The following is a 16,005-nucleotide window of genomic DNA, read 5'->3' as shown; positions in this document are numbered from 1 at the left end:
GGACCTTTGCTCGTATGCTGTGATCAGGTCTAACAAAATGGTCAATCTAAACTCGCTCTCGCTGGGAATAGCAAACTGCACCATCAACATTAATGATGTTTGTAGTGTCTTATCAGCACGCATGTCGATATCAGGTGCATACAATCAGCTAGAGGTGCTTGTTGTTCAGCTTGTAGGTTGATCTTCTATCATGTTATGTTGATGACTGCTAGTACCTATAACTCTGGTGGTACCAATATCATACAAAACCTAATCACCAAAGAATCAACTTCTCATCTATAATAAAGCACCAAGAGAATTGCAAAAGAAACCCAACTGCAAGTCATTTTCTTGTGGACTTAGTCTAGTCAATATAATGCATCGCTTCATGAATACGGAATTTCAAATTACAAGAAACTATAACCATCACACATTCTTATATTTGTATCTCATTGCGCAACCAATGTAAACCAAAAAAATTAACAAAGCTGATCCCCGCAATCAACCAAAAGAAACGGTCAAGATGGCCTTCATTCAAGTTATCTGGGATCCATCCAGGATCTCCTCCTTGAGTTGTAAGGTATGACACTAAGGTCAATAAGATTGAGCTTAAGTAGCTTCCAGCTGAAACTGTAATGAGTGCAAATGCAGCACATAAACTCCTCATGGCATCCGGGGCCTGATCGTAGAAGAACTCAAGTTGACCTATAGCAGTGAAGACCTCGGCAGCACCCGCAAAGAAATACTGTGGTATTTGCCAAAGAATGCTCATTGGAACAGCAACATTCTCATGGATAAGACCTTCATACCTGGCAATTTCTAGGCGCCTCAACTCAACAAGAGCTGCACATGCCACTGTCACAATGGACAGGACCAATCCAATTCCAATCCGCTGTAAGTCAGAGAAACCCTTTTCCCTTCCAGTGAACTTCCTAGCTATGGGTATGAGAACACGGTCATAAATTGGAATCCAGATCATGACACTGATTACGTCGAAAGTCGAGAGGGATGCAGGAGGAATATTGAAAGATCCAACCCGTTTGTCAAGAACCATTCCCTGCTCTACGAAGATGGAATTCTGAGCATACACCGCACTGAATATGATAGTAGTCGCCCAAACTGGGAACATTCTTGCTAGGATCTTCAGTTCTTCCACCTGGGTGACTGTGCATACTCTCCATGGGTTGGCAAAAAGGTCACTTTTGGCATCAGCAGCTGAGATGATGGCAGCCTTGTCAAGGAATCTATGCAAAAGGGAGATAGATGAAATCCTATAATAATCATACCACCAAATGATTAAGTAGAAATAATACACTGGGAGAAAGGTGAGTATCACATCCAAAAAAACAATAGTCGGTCATTATCCTGGGATTTATCAGATTGATGTTACCACAGCAGTAAAACCCATTATACAATAACTATGGGTATATGCATCTACGATGCAGTGCAATAATTATGATTATATGCATCAATGAGGCAGAGGCCGGGGGTAAGAAAGCTTCCATTTTCTAAATAAAGTAGTAAAAAAATTTATGCTCCTACGGTATTGTGTACCTAGTGCGTACTATGAACTACTGCCATACATTTTGACATGTCTGCCCCTATCCATATTCCTTTTGTTGCATTTATGTATTCATTTTCGACGAACCTCAAACTGAAACCTTACTAAAGGTTGTATCACATGAAGTGTCTACATTACTACTGCAAATAACTCTTGTTGTTCTATAAATACATCAACAAATGACACTAAAAGTAAGGCAAAGATGTAGAATAAGGAAGATAATTACTCAAATTCGCTTGTGTGCTCAAGCTTCCGGCTTCCCTCTATTGCTGAATTTTGACCATGAACTTCATATAGAAGAGAAGCATCATGTGGCACTTCGACATGCCACTTACGGAACGCTGCGACAACGACCTGGCACACTCTTGTAAGTGGACTCCCACCAGGTTTTTGAAATCTATATATATTTGAGGCTGAAAAAAAGCTAGCAATAGCCAATGCCATACATACAGTGGGAATGGCAAATCCAATTCCCCAACCTGAGTTATCTTGTATCCAAACAATAACAGTGCCCGATACAAATGCACCGGTGTTTATACAGAAATAGAACCAATTGAAGAAGGAACCCTGCTTTACTCTCTCTGTTGGATCACTGTCATCAAATTGATCAGCTCCAAAGGATGATACACAAGGTTTAATCCCTCCAGTCCCTAGGGCAACCATATAGAGACCCAGGAAAAATGCGCCATTCTGAAGTAAGCTTGCTTCTGGACAAACAGATCCCAAACATGAAGGTGGTTGGAGCGCTGGAACTGATGCTGAAAGCGTTAAAACAGCCAGACCCTTCATTCAAAAGGGTGACACACGATTAAAATAGATGTTTGAAGATATTCAGATGCACAAATATTTGGTTCATTACAATCAAACTGAATGTATTCAAATATTTAAGTACTCATATAGTTAGCCAAGTGGAATGTGCAACATTTCTATGCCAGAATGGAGCATTATGAACAAAAGAGGTAGAGAAAGTTCAGATACTTCATCTTTTACTTACAATGAAATAAACTGACGAAAAAACTGCAATTGTCCAGTACTTTCCCCAATAAGAATCTGCTAAGATGGCTCCAATGAGGGGAGTCAGATAGCATGTCCCCGTCCAAGTGGTAACATTTCTTGCAGCTTCAAGATTGCCTTGATGAAGCTTTACTTTTAGATAAGTGACTAGGTTTTTCGCAATTCCATAGTAGGCCAGACGCTCACAACACTCATTCCCTGTCACCAGACTAGCATCATTGAAACTTTCCCAAACATCATTGCTGAATATATAAAATATGCACAACAATCCAAAAATGTTCTTTACCATAGGCCATAGCATATGACCAACAGTCTTTAGGAGAGTTAAAACTTTTCCTTACCATATGCATGTAAATAAATGATCTTATAATTAAATTAACTTTTTATTAAGATGGTGTACTGTTATGGAGTATCTACGAAGCAGCACCAAATTGTTTAGAAGTTTAATCGTTCCTATGCTAACTAAGGAAAATAGGTCACTACTGATAATTTCCCTGATGAAGATTTATTTTGAGATACGCGGCTAGGTTTTCTGAAATTCCATAGTAAGCTAGACGCTCACAACATTCATTCCCTATCATCAGACTAGCAACATTAGATCATGACAAACCTCATTGCTGAATATACAAAATATACACTAGTCTCTAAAATGTTCATACCATCTGGCCAATATTATAATTTTGTAGTACCATATACCTGTAAATAAAGGATATTATAACTGTAAATTTGAACTTCAAGAGGCTGGCATACTATCTCCACTAACAGGTAGCAGCCCAAGGGTCAAATGTGTAATCGTCACTTCATAAAGCAATGCAATGAGGGATGTGTTTGCTAAGGAAAATAGATCCCTACCACAATCAGTAAATACTCATGTTGGCCTGCCAAAATTTTGTGCTCTCTCAGCACTGGTTTTATCAACCATTTAAAATCAGCACAATGAAGATATTTGGAAGTCAATTTGATTTTTCTTGAGAACTTGTGCAAAAATACAGCTATGGTCAGTGGCACCTGGTTTGGATCAAACCGACCCTAATCATGTTGGTACACACTCCTATATGTTACCTAGGATGAAGAAGCATGCTCGCCAATTGCCTGTTGTGCTCCTTATTGCAGGACGCCCTTTGATGTCGACGGATCCATCACCTGTGTAAAGACCTGCGTCCTGCTAAGAAATAACAGCACTCAGACTTCTTCTTAACCACCTAAGGACACACTGAATAAAAAGGTACTACCAGGTTGCATCCATTAATTTTCCTAACATGGACATATAAAAGGGATAGTGTAGCAATTTTGTACAAGGAATTCGTCTGAGAATCCTAAACTCAATGTGAGGACTAAAGATAACTGCTCCACGTTGGAAGGAACCGTTGTGCGTCAGTCAAATTTTCAACATCACCGAAGCAAGAACTAGCTCGGGAGATAGCATCAGCTTACTCTGAAGTATCAGTTGGGACTTTGGACTGGAGAAGCCAATAGGATAAAGGATTTCTCAGTTTGCTCTTGAGAGGATTGCAAGTTAACTCTACAGGCTAGAACTAACTAGGATGAACAGTAGTCTGTGCAATGGAAATTCAGAAAAAAATATAAGAGTGGAAGAGTTTACCAGAGAAGGAAGAAGGAGCGGCTGATGATCCCCGTCCTCTTGGACCAGTGATCTCCTGTATTCTGCAGCGTCCATGGAGAGTCTCCCTGGCGGAGATCGAATCTGCAAAGAGCAATCAAGAAACTGCGTATCGGGGAGTATTGTGTTGGGCTGGGTTTGACCGCTGAGTCCTGGCTCCAGAGTGTTTGGTTTGTTTTTTTTCACTCAGGTCCAATAATTTTCTCCTATTTATTTATCGCACTAGTTCAGTGTGGACACGAAACAAAAGTTCCTATTGCTCCCCAGCTTTGTTACTTGATTAATCTAGCGCGGCAGATTGGTAATTTACGCTGCATACATGGATGGTTATCCCTCCCTTGGCTATACATTGTTAGATAGAATGAGACTCTCCAGCGAATTATAGCTATAGATAATAACCCGTTTAATTCGAGACCCTCCATCGAATTACCGCTACGGATGAGGCCCGAACCCCGATGGGCTAAGCTCAACACCACATCACATGCTACCAAGCTAGAATAATGCTCTTCGGGTAGCTTTGAGGAATAAAATGATGCTTTTGAACAGGAATATATAATTGAAATACTCATGTAAAAAATATGCTTTGTATAATTATCGCAGTAACCATTTCATAGCAAACCCAGTCACCAAATGATCAAACAAATTATCTGAAATACATCACCAGAAGAATAGCAATTAAACCACAACTGAAGGAAAAAAAAAATTCTGGAGGGCGTCACGATGTCTTAGTTTAGTTTATACAATGTACTGCTTCCATGAATATGGAATATGAAATTACAAGAACTGATTAGACAGTAACTATAGCCATCATACATTCTTATACCTGTATCTCATTGCGCAGACAATGTAAAGCAGCAAATTAACAAAGCTGATCCCTGCAATCAACCAAAAGAACCTGTCAAGATGGCCTTCGTTCAAGTTATCTGGGATCCATCCAGGATTTCCTCCTTGAGTTGTAAGGTATGCCACCAAGGTCAATATGATTGAGCTTAAATAACTCCCCGCTGAGACCGTGACGAGTGCAAATGCAGCACATAAACTCCTCATGGCATCTGGGGCCTGATCATAGAAGAACTCAAGTTGACCAATATTAGTGAAAACCTCGGCAGCGCCAACAAAGATATATTGCGGTATCTGCCAAAGAATGCTCATTGGAACAGCAACATTCTCATGGGTAAGACCTTCGTACATGGCAATTTCTAGGCGCTTCATCTCAACAAGAGCTGCAGATACCATTGCAACAATGGACAGGACTAATCCAATGCCAATCCGCTGTAGCTCAGAGAAACCCTTTTCCCTTCCAGTGAACTTTCTAGCTATAGGTATGACAACACGATCATACAGTGGAACCCATATGATGACACTGATTACGTCAAACGTCGAGAGGGACGCAGGAGGAACCTTAAAAGACCCAACCTGCTTGTCAAGAACCATTCCCTGCTCTATGAACATGGAAGAGTTCTGAGCGTACACCGCATTGAATATGATTGTAGTTGCAAATACCGGGAACATTCTTACTAGGATCTTTAGTTCTTCCACCTGGGTGACTGTGCATAGCCTCCATGGGTTAGTAAAAAGGTCACTCTTGGCATCAGCAGATGAGATGACAGCAGCCTTGTCAAGGAATCTGCAGGAAATGAAGGTAGATTAAATGTTGTAATAGTCATACAACAAAGGAGTTGAGAGGAAAGCTAGCTGCAGAAAAAATACACTGGGAAGAATTTGAGTATCATATAAAAAGTGTCATTCCAGCCCTATCCTGAAATTATAGTTATATTACATTTACATATTTACACTTGCAACTCAGAAAGTCTGAGAAAGACTCATCAAATTTTGTTGAGATATATTTAATTTGCATACATTAGATCGATACCAGTAGCCATAACTGCATTCCTGTTATATTACGCACCCAGTACCCACTGCAAATTAATGCTATGCATATAGCATGTTGTACTGGCTCTACCGGTTCTACTTTTGCTGTAGATAGGTATTTATTTTCTGCCATTCTGCCAATCTCATGCTCAAACCATACTGAAGGTTGCGTCACAATTAAATGTATTCATTAGTAGTGCAAATACATCCACATATCATACAAAAAGTAAGCCAATGATGTAGCATAAGGAAGATAATTACTCAAGTTCACTTGTGTGTTCCAACTTCCGGCTCCCCTCTATTGCTGAATGTTGCCCATCAACTTCATACAGAAGAGAAGCATCATGTGGCGCTTCAGCATGCAACTTACGGAATGCTGCGACTACAACCTGGCACACTCTTGTAATTGGGCTCCCACCAGGTTTCTGAAATCTATACATATTTGAGGCTGAAAAGAAGCTTGCAATAGCCAATGCCATAAATACAGTAGGAATGGCAAACCCTATTCCCCAACCTGAGTTATCTTGTATCCAAACAATAACAGTGCCTGATATGAATGAACCGATATTTATGGAGAAATAGAACCAATTGAAGAAGGAACCCTGCTTAACTCTCTCTGTTGGATCACTGTCATCAAATTGATCAGCTCCAAAGGATGACACACATGGTTTAATTCCTCCAGTCCCTAGGGCAATCATATATAGACCTAGGAAAAATGTGCCATTCTGTAGTAAGCTTGCTTCTGGACAAACAGATCCTAAACATGAAGGTGGTTGAAGTGCTGGAAGTGATGCTGAAAGCGTCAAAACGACCAGACCCTTCAGTAAAAAGTAATACACGATTAAAATGGTTGACTGAAGTCATTAAGATGCATGAATCGATGGTCCATCCAAATCAAACTGAATATAACAAGATCAACATGTTAAGTATATAAAGTTAAAAGTAAAGATCTTTTGGATTCTTATGTTCAAGTACTTAGAAATTACTAAGTAGAATGTAAAACGTCATTGTTTTCTATGCCAGGATGAAGCATTATGGAACAACAGAGATAGAGAAAAATCGGTTGACTTCATCTTGTACTTACAATAAAATAAATTGATGAGAAAACAGCAATAGTCCAGTACTTTCCCCAATAAGAATCTGCTAAGACGGCTCCAATGAGGGGAGTCAGGTAGCATGTCCCTTGCCAAGTGGTGACATTTCTTGCGGCTTCAAGATTTCCTTGATGAAGCTTTGATTTAAGATACGTGACTAGATTTTTTGCAATTCCATAGTAGGCTAGACGCTCACAACACTCATCACCTGTCAACAGATTAGCATCACTGGAGCTTGCCAAACATCATATAGAAAACAATGCACAAGAGTTGCCAAAATATTTTGTACCATATGTCCAATAGTCTTTACTCTTTACTATTTAGGCAAGTTATACAATAGTTTCATTCCATACACCTCTGTATAAAACATCTTATTGTTGTAACTGCAAATTAATGAAGCTGGCATACTATTACTCTGTTATTACTAACATGAAGCACTCAATAGGTTAAATGCTGTTAGTGAAAAATGCGCTGAGTGATGTGCTTACTAAGAAAACAGCTTGCTACAACAATAGTTATCTGTTATATATGAGAAAAGAAAGAGTTTCTTCAGTAAACACTTTGCGAAACGTTGGTGCGTCTTTCAACATGGGATTTACCTAACCTTGTAAAATGGGGACAGAGAAGCAATTTGGTACAGAAATTTCTTGAGAACTTGTGCAGACATACAACTATGTTCAGTGCCAGCCAGATTGGAACAAACCACCCAAAACATGTATGAACACCCCTATATGTTACCTAGGATGAAGAAGCATGCTCTCCAATTGCCTGTGGTGCGCCTTGTTGCAGGACGCCCTTTGATGTCAACGGATCCATCACCGGTGTAGAGACTTGCATCCTGCTAAGAAGTAGCAGCATCAGACTGAGCCTTAACCACCAAAGGACATACTGAAAATACGGCAGAGTTGCAACCCTTAATTTTTCCTAACATGCAGGGGTAGAGGGAATGATCATGTAGCAATTTGGTACAAAATTTGTCTGAGAATTCTGAACCCAAAATCAGGCCTAAAAATTACTACTAAGCATTTGGAAAAAAAAATGTTGCGTGTGGGAGTCAAATTTTCAATGTCACTGAGGCGCAAGAATTGAGGAGATAGCATCCATTCCTCATCTTGCTGTCTGTGTCCAGTTTCAGTTTGGGCTTTAGACCCAAGAGGCCAAGAAGATGAAGAATTTATCAGCTAATACTGCTCTCTTTCAAGAAGAAATTAAGAGGATGGTCAGCTAAATACCGCTAAACTCTACAGGACGCAGTTAACTAGGATGAACAGTAGTCTGTCTGTGCGATGGAAATCGGAAAAAGAAAACCACAAGTCAAGTTTACCAGAGAAGGAAGAAGGAGCGGCTGATGATCTCCATCCTCTTGGACCAGTAACCCCCTCTCGTCTGCTGCGTCCATGGAGCGTTTCTGCCAGGAGACCGGTGACCGGACCAGCAAGAGGTAATCAAGGCACTTGGATAGACGGCAGTACTGTATTGGGCTGGGTTTGACCGCTGAGTCCTAATCGCTGAATGCCTGAATGTGGTTTTTGCGTTCAGCCCCACATCTTTTCTCTTATTAACTAACATATACCGGATTTATACGCCTCAGCGAGTCAGCCGCAGGTGGTGGCCGCGGCGAAACGCGTAATCGCCTGCTCCGGCGCCGGTGAGCTCGCGGGAGGCTGTGTCGGAATCGGAGAAGCGGATGAGATCCATCACCTCGATCCGGTGAGACCAGGAGATGATGGAGTGCGCGGTGGGAGGCTCCTCGAGCTTGCACGAGTAGGACGGCATGGCGGCCAGAATTTGGGGCGCTCGGGGGTGACGCCGTGACGGCAGGGTGGCCATGGAGAAGTAGAGCTAATTGCAACGACAGTGGATGGATTTTTCCTTTTTCATTTCGACTTGAATTTCAATGTGAGCAAACCTCCATTTGTCTTCAGCAGTCTGGGTATTGGCTATTTTTCCCGCTTAATTTCACCTCACTATTTTGCAATTTCGCAATTAGTTTCAAAATTATGAATCAGGTATTATCTGAGCTTTTCAAGTTTCAGCATTGCTACAGTGTACACTTGAAATGCTTATGCCATTCAGCCGAACCTAAACATTTGATTACTCTCCTCTCTCTCTCTATAAACTTATCAAAAAGGGGTTCAAAAAGTTAAAGACCTTTATCCCAAAACACCAACAAAAAATTATGGCATGCCATCCCATAAACAACATTTGAAAATAGAGTAAGTTTTAGTAGATGCCTATATGAATATGTGAACTGTATGTCTGTATATGTAGTGACCAACTTGTTAAAAGTTTAGACATGGCATAACTAAAATTTATCAGTCATCATATAGTCACATACTTAATCATTACGACCAAGCTTGGTCTCACTGCCCAAAAAAGACATAAAGGGCTCGTTTAATTCAAAGGAATTCTATAGGAAGTTTTTAGGATTTACATTTTTAGGAATTTTTCCTATGTACGCCATTTGATTCTTAGGATTGAATCCTTAGAAATGCATATGATTTTTTTCTTATAGGATTGCATTGCAGTATGTTTTGGAGGGAAATTTTCATCCACTCAAACCTCATGTTACAATTCCTTTGATTTTCCTATGAATCAAACGTTGCATGAAAAAAATTTGTGTAGGTTCCAAATCCTATAGGATTCCACTGGACATGACATTCTAATCTTGCAGTTTTCCTATTCCTGTGTTTTAAGAATCCTACGAATCAAACGGGCCCTAAAACGTTCTTGTGATTCATGAAAACTTTTAACCTTATCATCATCTTGAAATTGCCGAGATATGCAACATTGGGATCTCATGTATGCACAACAAACTGAAACAGAAGGCATTCATGTTATTGCAGCAGTCTAAAGCAGGATAACTCTAAGATAGTGGTTCATACTCAGTACTCGGTAGCCATGTAATGCAGTGAAATGTGCTGACATAACATACTAGTATCTATTAGAAGATACAGCCTCACATGGTGTGGCACAAGTTTGGGACAACAAAATATAGAAAGAAGACACACTGTTCAAACAGCTCCGATACTCTTGACATATCCTGGAACCAGAACGTTGAAACCCAGGCATAATAACGGCAAGTCCACATGCCAAACCTGTAGGCTGTGGCATACACAAGCACAATCAGATCCTAAAGGTATATCATCCCTTCTTTACTCGAATAGGGACTCCCGTTGAAGAACACGCTACACGTTTAAACTTTAAAGGCACATAATCATCGTCATCAGAAGAAGAGTTAAGAAACCGGAGCTTTTGAGCGGAAGTCAGGACTTTTCGATGAGCACATGATACGCGGAGCATATCAGCATCATCATCAGAACAACTAGGAAACGGGGTCATTGGAGCGGAAGTCAAGCCCTTTCCTTGAGCACAGGATCTGCTGACACTTGAAACTTCATGAATGGTGATTCTGAGCATTATAATATTTCGATCAGTAGAAACCTTTCCCTCGGGCAGAATCAAGTCATAGTACTTCGGTAGCCCATCAAAGAGTGTAGAGCTTTTTATCTGGCAACTTGAACTTTCACAGTAGCCTGTCACAGAGCAGTCGTAATTCATACTACATGTGAACTTGGGTTCGGTGACTTTAGGTTGGATGCAAAAGACTGAGATAGCATGTCCAAAAGGTTCCAAGTTCATGTTGAGCAGGAAAAAATAGTCAGTGCTCCTGCTGCTGGGTGACAGAACATGTATGCCTGGTTGCAAGCGGACAGACGCCTCCCCAGAATCTGGGAGGTCTGTACACGGAGACATGTGATAGATGGTGAGATGGTCCAGGAGCTCGGGTACTGGCCCCGCGAAGCTGCAGTCGGGCGTTGGGCAGAAGCATGGGGCATGCGGGCACACCAGCTCATGTCCTTCTTTCTGATAGTAGGTGTGACCCTCTCTGCATCCATACTTGGCATTGGAGCAAGGAAATGCGACTGACTGGACGACATGTTCCATTCCGAAGCAGCGCTTGAAGGAAGTTTTGACAGAGCATGTGGGGCACTTCTTGTCCAGTATCTTGTCGCGGCAAGACGAGCATATGAAATGCCCCACAGAACACTGTGGAAACGAGACGGTTAATTGGGTCCCCATTGGGAATAACATTTAACATAAATAAGAAAGAAAATAGAATACTACGCAACAAGAAGATAGGTTACTGCTACACATTTCATCATTTCAGCTTGCATAGGTATTATGTTAGTTACACACGAAACACTAAATTTCTCGCCAAGCAGATGTACATCCAATCCGATGATAGATTCATGAAGGCTCTTATCTTTTCTTGAGATTTTTATAAGAAATGAAATAAAAGCTTGGGGTTCAAAGACCAGTCAATATGCTTAGTGCATTTACTTACCTGATAAATCTCGGTCCCGAAGTGGTCGAAGCAGACGGGGCAGTCAAGGGTCTCCTTCAATATTCTGACATCCATCCAAGAGTCTCCCTCTAGCGGAGCTTCGACTCTTGTCTTGTTGGAGTTACTGCCGTCCATCGCCAACAAAACTCAAAGCGACCAGAGCTAAATCGCTTGTTGGGTACTGCTAGTGCTGCAGAACTAAATTGCTCGCTATGTTTCTCATGTTCCACAAGATAAAAGTCATGGAACTGACGGAGCGACAATTGCGTGGTAGGCACAATAATAAGCTGATTAACCGAGCCGGGAGGGATGCAGCCGTACCTGAACACTGCAATTTGTCGCCCTCGGGGTCTATCCGCTGCAAGACCTAGTCGCAGTGGCCGACATCGAGCTGTCTCCTGATGGCGGCGCCGTCGAAGCTGAGGTCGCTGCCTGGAGGCTGCTGCTCCCTTGCCGGTGAGCTCTCCAACGTGCCAGCGCGCGCGTTGAATCGTTGATCCGATGCCGGTGGGGGCGGAGGAGGAGGAGGAGGCGACAGCGCGGCGGCGGCAGGGTTTGGTTTTGGGAGGAGGCAACGGCTCGGTTCGTCAAGCTCGACTGCTCCTGCTCCAGAGCCTCTGTTCGACTTCTTATTCTCCGCACGTTCCCTATAAACCGCCTAACGAGGCACTACGGTGCGCGCCGCGCGCCCACCTCCGTGTGCTGGGCCTGGGCCTTCTTATTCTCCGCACGTTCCCTCTGTTTCGCTGGTCTGCTGTTGCCTTTTTTTCCCCCGGTTTCTTGTAAGGCTTTGTTTAGCATGAGAGTGTTGTGACTTGTGAGAATTAGCGAGGATAATAATACTCTACAGTATTGGGTGAAACCTCTACCGTCATCTAATCCCCACAAAATCTCATCTTCAATCCACTAGGTAGGGTAGAGTATCGGGATTGAGAAAAATACACTAAAATTTGGGGATAAACGAGAATTAAACTCGCTCAGCCTCTAGCACCAAACTTGCATTTAGAATAAGTGGGGATTCGAAGTTTGGTGGAGATTATCCCAGTAATCCTCACTAAAACTCTAGTGCCAAAGGAGGCCTAAGGATTTTCTTTTCGCCAATTGTTTTTTTTATCAGGTTTCTTGCTTGCTTGTTAGTATTTGTTTACCTTTTTATTTTAAAAATTATTCTTATTTTGTTTTATGCTTTTTTTCATGTTCTCTAGTTTGTCTTTTCTTTAATACTGCATGTACTCTTTTTTTCAAAAGTGTACATACCAAAAAAAAGACGTTCATATATTGATAAAAGTATATATTCATGTACGGATGAAGCCTGGTGATCAGGGGGATACGTGAACATCCCTTCTTTACTCGACACGTGTCTAACGACGTTAGCACTATACACACATCAACGCGATCCAGCACGTCGAGTGGAAGGGCGGAGAGACGCGGGGAAGGTGCACAGTGACGCGCTTGACCGAGGAGACACTGGCGCGACCTCAGATGCGCGAGGTGGAGGTGGAGGCCGGCGAGGTGGTGGTCGTTAGTGGTCATTAGTGAGTAGCAGAATCCAAAGATGGTGGACCAAATCCAACGGTGATAACAGGTGCTCACGTATCCCCCTGATCACCAAATCCACTCTCTATTCATGTATTTGAAAAAAAAATCACAACATTTAAAAATGTTTATGGGGTTTGGAAAAAAATTCTTGATCTTCGGAGTTGGTATGACTAAATGTACTACATGCCCCACACTGCTATCCAGTATTGATAAATTGTCTCTCACCGATGGCACGCCCCTTGGTGCCGAAGATAGCACTCGGTACATGAGTATTGTTGGGGCTCTCCAATATTTGACCATTACATGCCTAGACTTGTCCTTTACGGTCAACAAGATATGCCAATTTCTTCATGTTCCTACTACCACTCATTTGATAATGGCAAAAAGGATCTTGCGCTATGTTGAAGGTGTTAGAGTACGTGTATAATTAGAGATAGACCAGGATCTTCTTGTATCTCAAATCGTTAGATATCTTAGCCTCCAAGTCATGTACCTCTATATATACCCCATGAGGGTCATTGCAATACAACACAACAATTCTAGGGTTCTATATTTTCCACATGGTATCAGAGCGGTTAGACTCACGGCGCCGATCCTAGATCCTCCTACCACTTCCGCATCGCGCCGCCCCCGGGGAGATCTCTCCTCGGGGGCACGGCACCCGATCTTGATCAAAGATTGGATCGGTTTTTTAGACTAGATCTTAGATCAAAATTTAGAATTTTTCGTTTTCCCAATTTTATAGATTAGATTCAATTAGCCAAATAAAATCCCTAAGTCTCCACAAAGTTCCGGTGAAAATCAGTCCAAGGATCTGCCTCGGCCCCATCCGGCATTACCGGCCGCCGGTCACGCAACAATCTACCTCACCTCCAGCTACGCACTTCCAGCAGTTCTGTGCAAGATCGAATCTCTCCATGCGATCTCAAGTGCTAGTCGCCGGCCGAGCGACGCCCACAGACGGCCATGCACTCCTGCTCAGCACATCGATCCAGGCGGCACACCACTTCGGCGGCCCGGTGGACAAGATCCGCCTCGAGCTCACACCGCCCCCAGGTGCGCCACCGTGTCGACGACGTGACGATCTGCACTGCAACAAGCTAGACTACACCGACCCGAACAACAACGTCAACCTATACGAATACACCAAGATCTATGTCGAGTTCTACATCGCCAAGGTCTACGTCAACATGGTCTCCATCGACATCCTCGTCAACACTGCCGTCGCTGCCTACGACACAAAAACCCCGCCGCCGCACTATGACAAAAACCCGACGCCGACGCAGAACCACTGCTGCTGCCGCACTACGACAAAAACCCGCCGCCGCCGCAGAACCGCTGCCGCTGCCGCACTACGACAAAACCCGCCGCCGCCGCAGAACCGCTGCCGCCGCCGCGCTATGACAAAAACCCGCCGCCGCCGCGCAAAACCTGAAACCCTACAACCAAAAACGCGCAATTTTTTGCGCCATCGGCGAATACGGCTACACCACATATGATGACTACGACATCGACCATACCTCGACCACGGCTACATCATGCTCGGCTACCTCGACATCGACATCAACAAAACGTCTACGACAACGCACAACTCCAGTCAACAGCGTCCGCTCGTCACTTGCGCCCACGACACTCCCGCTGTGACTGCGGGAGGGAAGAGAAGGAACCAGAAGGGGACGCCGGTGATGACAAGGAGGGAGAAGGCAAGGAGGAGAAGCGACGGGAGCGCATGACTTCTCCAGTCGCAAGCGTTGAAAGGACACGGATGTCGCCTAGAGGGGGGTGAATAGGCGATTTAAAACTTTTACGAGATGGGCTTAACAAATGCGGAATAAAACTAGCGTTTACTTTGTCAAGCCCAAAGCCTATAAACTATGGTTCACCTATGTGCACCAACAACTTATTCTAAGCAATGGTTCACCTATGTGCACCAACAACTTATGCTAAGCAAGACAAGCAACTTATGTGATAGCAAGATATATATATAACTTCAAGCACGATGGCTATCACAAAGTAAAGTGCATAAGTAAAGAGCTCGGGTATAGGAATAACCGAAGTGACGTGGAGACAACGATGTAGCCCGAAGTTCACACTCTTGCGAGTGCTACTCTCCGTTGGAGCGGTGTGGAGGACAAGTCACTCCAAGTGCACGAGGGCCACCGTATTCTCCTCGAGAATTCCCACCAAAAGGGATGTCCTCGATCCACTATGGGACCTTAGGAAGGTCACCGAACCCGCACAAAGCTTGGGGCTATCTCCACAACTTAATTGGAGGCTCCCAATAAATTGCCACAAAGGCCTTGCCCTTGAAGATTCTCCACAACTTAATTGGAGTCCCCAAGAACACCACTAAGATGCCACAAAGGCCTTGCCCTTGAAGATTCTCCACAACTTAATTGGAGTCCCCAAGAACACCACTAAGATGCCACAAAGGCCTTGCCCTTGAAGATTCTCCACAACTTAATTGGAGTCCCCAAGAATACCACTAAGATGCCACAAAGGCCTAGAATCCGTCTAGGGTTTCAAGAACCCAAGAGTAACAACCTTCTTGCTTTCACCTCCACGAATCACCGTGGAGAACTCAAACCGATACACCAAATGCAATGGCAAGAACACCACAAAGATGCTCAAGTCCTTCTCTCTCAAATTCCAACAAAGCTACAAAAGCTATTGGGGGAATAAGAGAGGAAGAACAAATAAGAGGAGGAACACCAAATTTCTCCAAGATCTAGATCTAGTGGATTCCCCTCACAAATATAGGGATTTGATTGGTAGGAATGTAGATCTAGATCTCCTCTTCCTTTTCCCTCAAAAAGATTCAAGAAGCATAGGAGGAGTAGAGGGAAAGGGAAGCTCTCAAGGTCAACAATGGTGGAGAGCACTTGGGGGAAGAGGTAGCTGCCCAAGGAGGAAGAAGGGGGCTTAAATACCCCCTCCCATCGAAATATGACCTTTTGGGTGTGCTCAGGCCGGATTT

General features: G+C 43.2%; 2 protein-coding genes and 1 pseudogene across 3 annotated transcripts; all 3 read right to left on the bottom strand.

The window, feature by feature from the left end:
• Window positions 1-317: 317 nt before the first annotated feature.
• Window positions 318-4,459, bottom strand: LOC124701497 (annotated as a pseudogene).
• A 304-nt stretch (window positions 4,460-4,763) lies between these two features.
• On the bottom strand, window positions 4,764-8,615 carry LOC124701496 (protein NRT1/ PTR FAMILY 8.3-like). 2 transcript variants are annotated; one of them, XM_047233568.1, is made up of 5 exons: window positions 8,466-8,615; window positions 7,880-7,982; window positions 7,132-7,349; window positions 6,309-6,865; window positions 4,764-5,802 (listed from the first exon to the last, which is right to left on the bottom strand). In XM_047233568.1, the coding sequence occupies exons 1-5, from the start codon at window positions 8,538-8,540 to the stop codon at window positions 4,983-4,985; spliced, it is 1,773 nt and encodes a 590-aa protein (XP_047089524.1). In that variant the 5' UTR covers window positions 8,541-8,615; the 3' UTR covers window positions 4,764-4,982. The 2 variants fall into 2 exon arrangements, with proteins under 2 accessions (XP_047089524.1, XP_047089525.1); XM_047233569.1 differs by having other exon boundaries at window positions 7,880-7,979; window positions 8,466-8,614.
• Window positions 8,616-10,093: 1,478 nt separating this feature from the next.
• Window positions 10,094-11,857, bottom strand: LOC124701498 (E3 ubiquitin-protein ligase SINA-like 7). Its single transcript, XM_047233571.1, has 3 exons — window positions 11,811-11,857; window positions 11,490-11,699; window positions 10,094-11,191 (listed from the first exon to the last, which is right to left on the bottom strand). The coding sequence occupies exons 2-3, from the start codon at window positions 11,622-11,624 to the stop codon at window positions 10,286-10,288; spliced, it is 1,041 nt and encodes a 346-aa protein (XP_047089527.1). The 5' UTR covers window positions 11,625-11,699; window positions 11,811-11,857; the 3' UTR covers window positions 10,094-10,285.
• Between the last annotated feature and the right edge of the window lie 4,148 nt (window positions 11,858-16,005).

Source organism: Lolium rigidum, chromosome 3 (genome assembly GCF_022539505.1).
Source record: "Lolium rigidum isolate FL_2022 chromosome 3, APGP_CSIRO_Lrig_0.1, whole genome shotgun sequence".
NCBI lineage: Eukaryota > Viridiplantae > Streptophyta > Magnoliopsida > Poales > Poaceae > Lolium > Lolium rigidum.
Note: the sequence above shows the minus strand (reverse complement) of the source record. Positions and strands in the feature narration are given on the sequence as shown.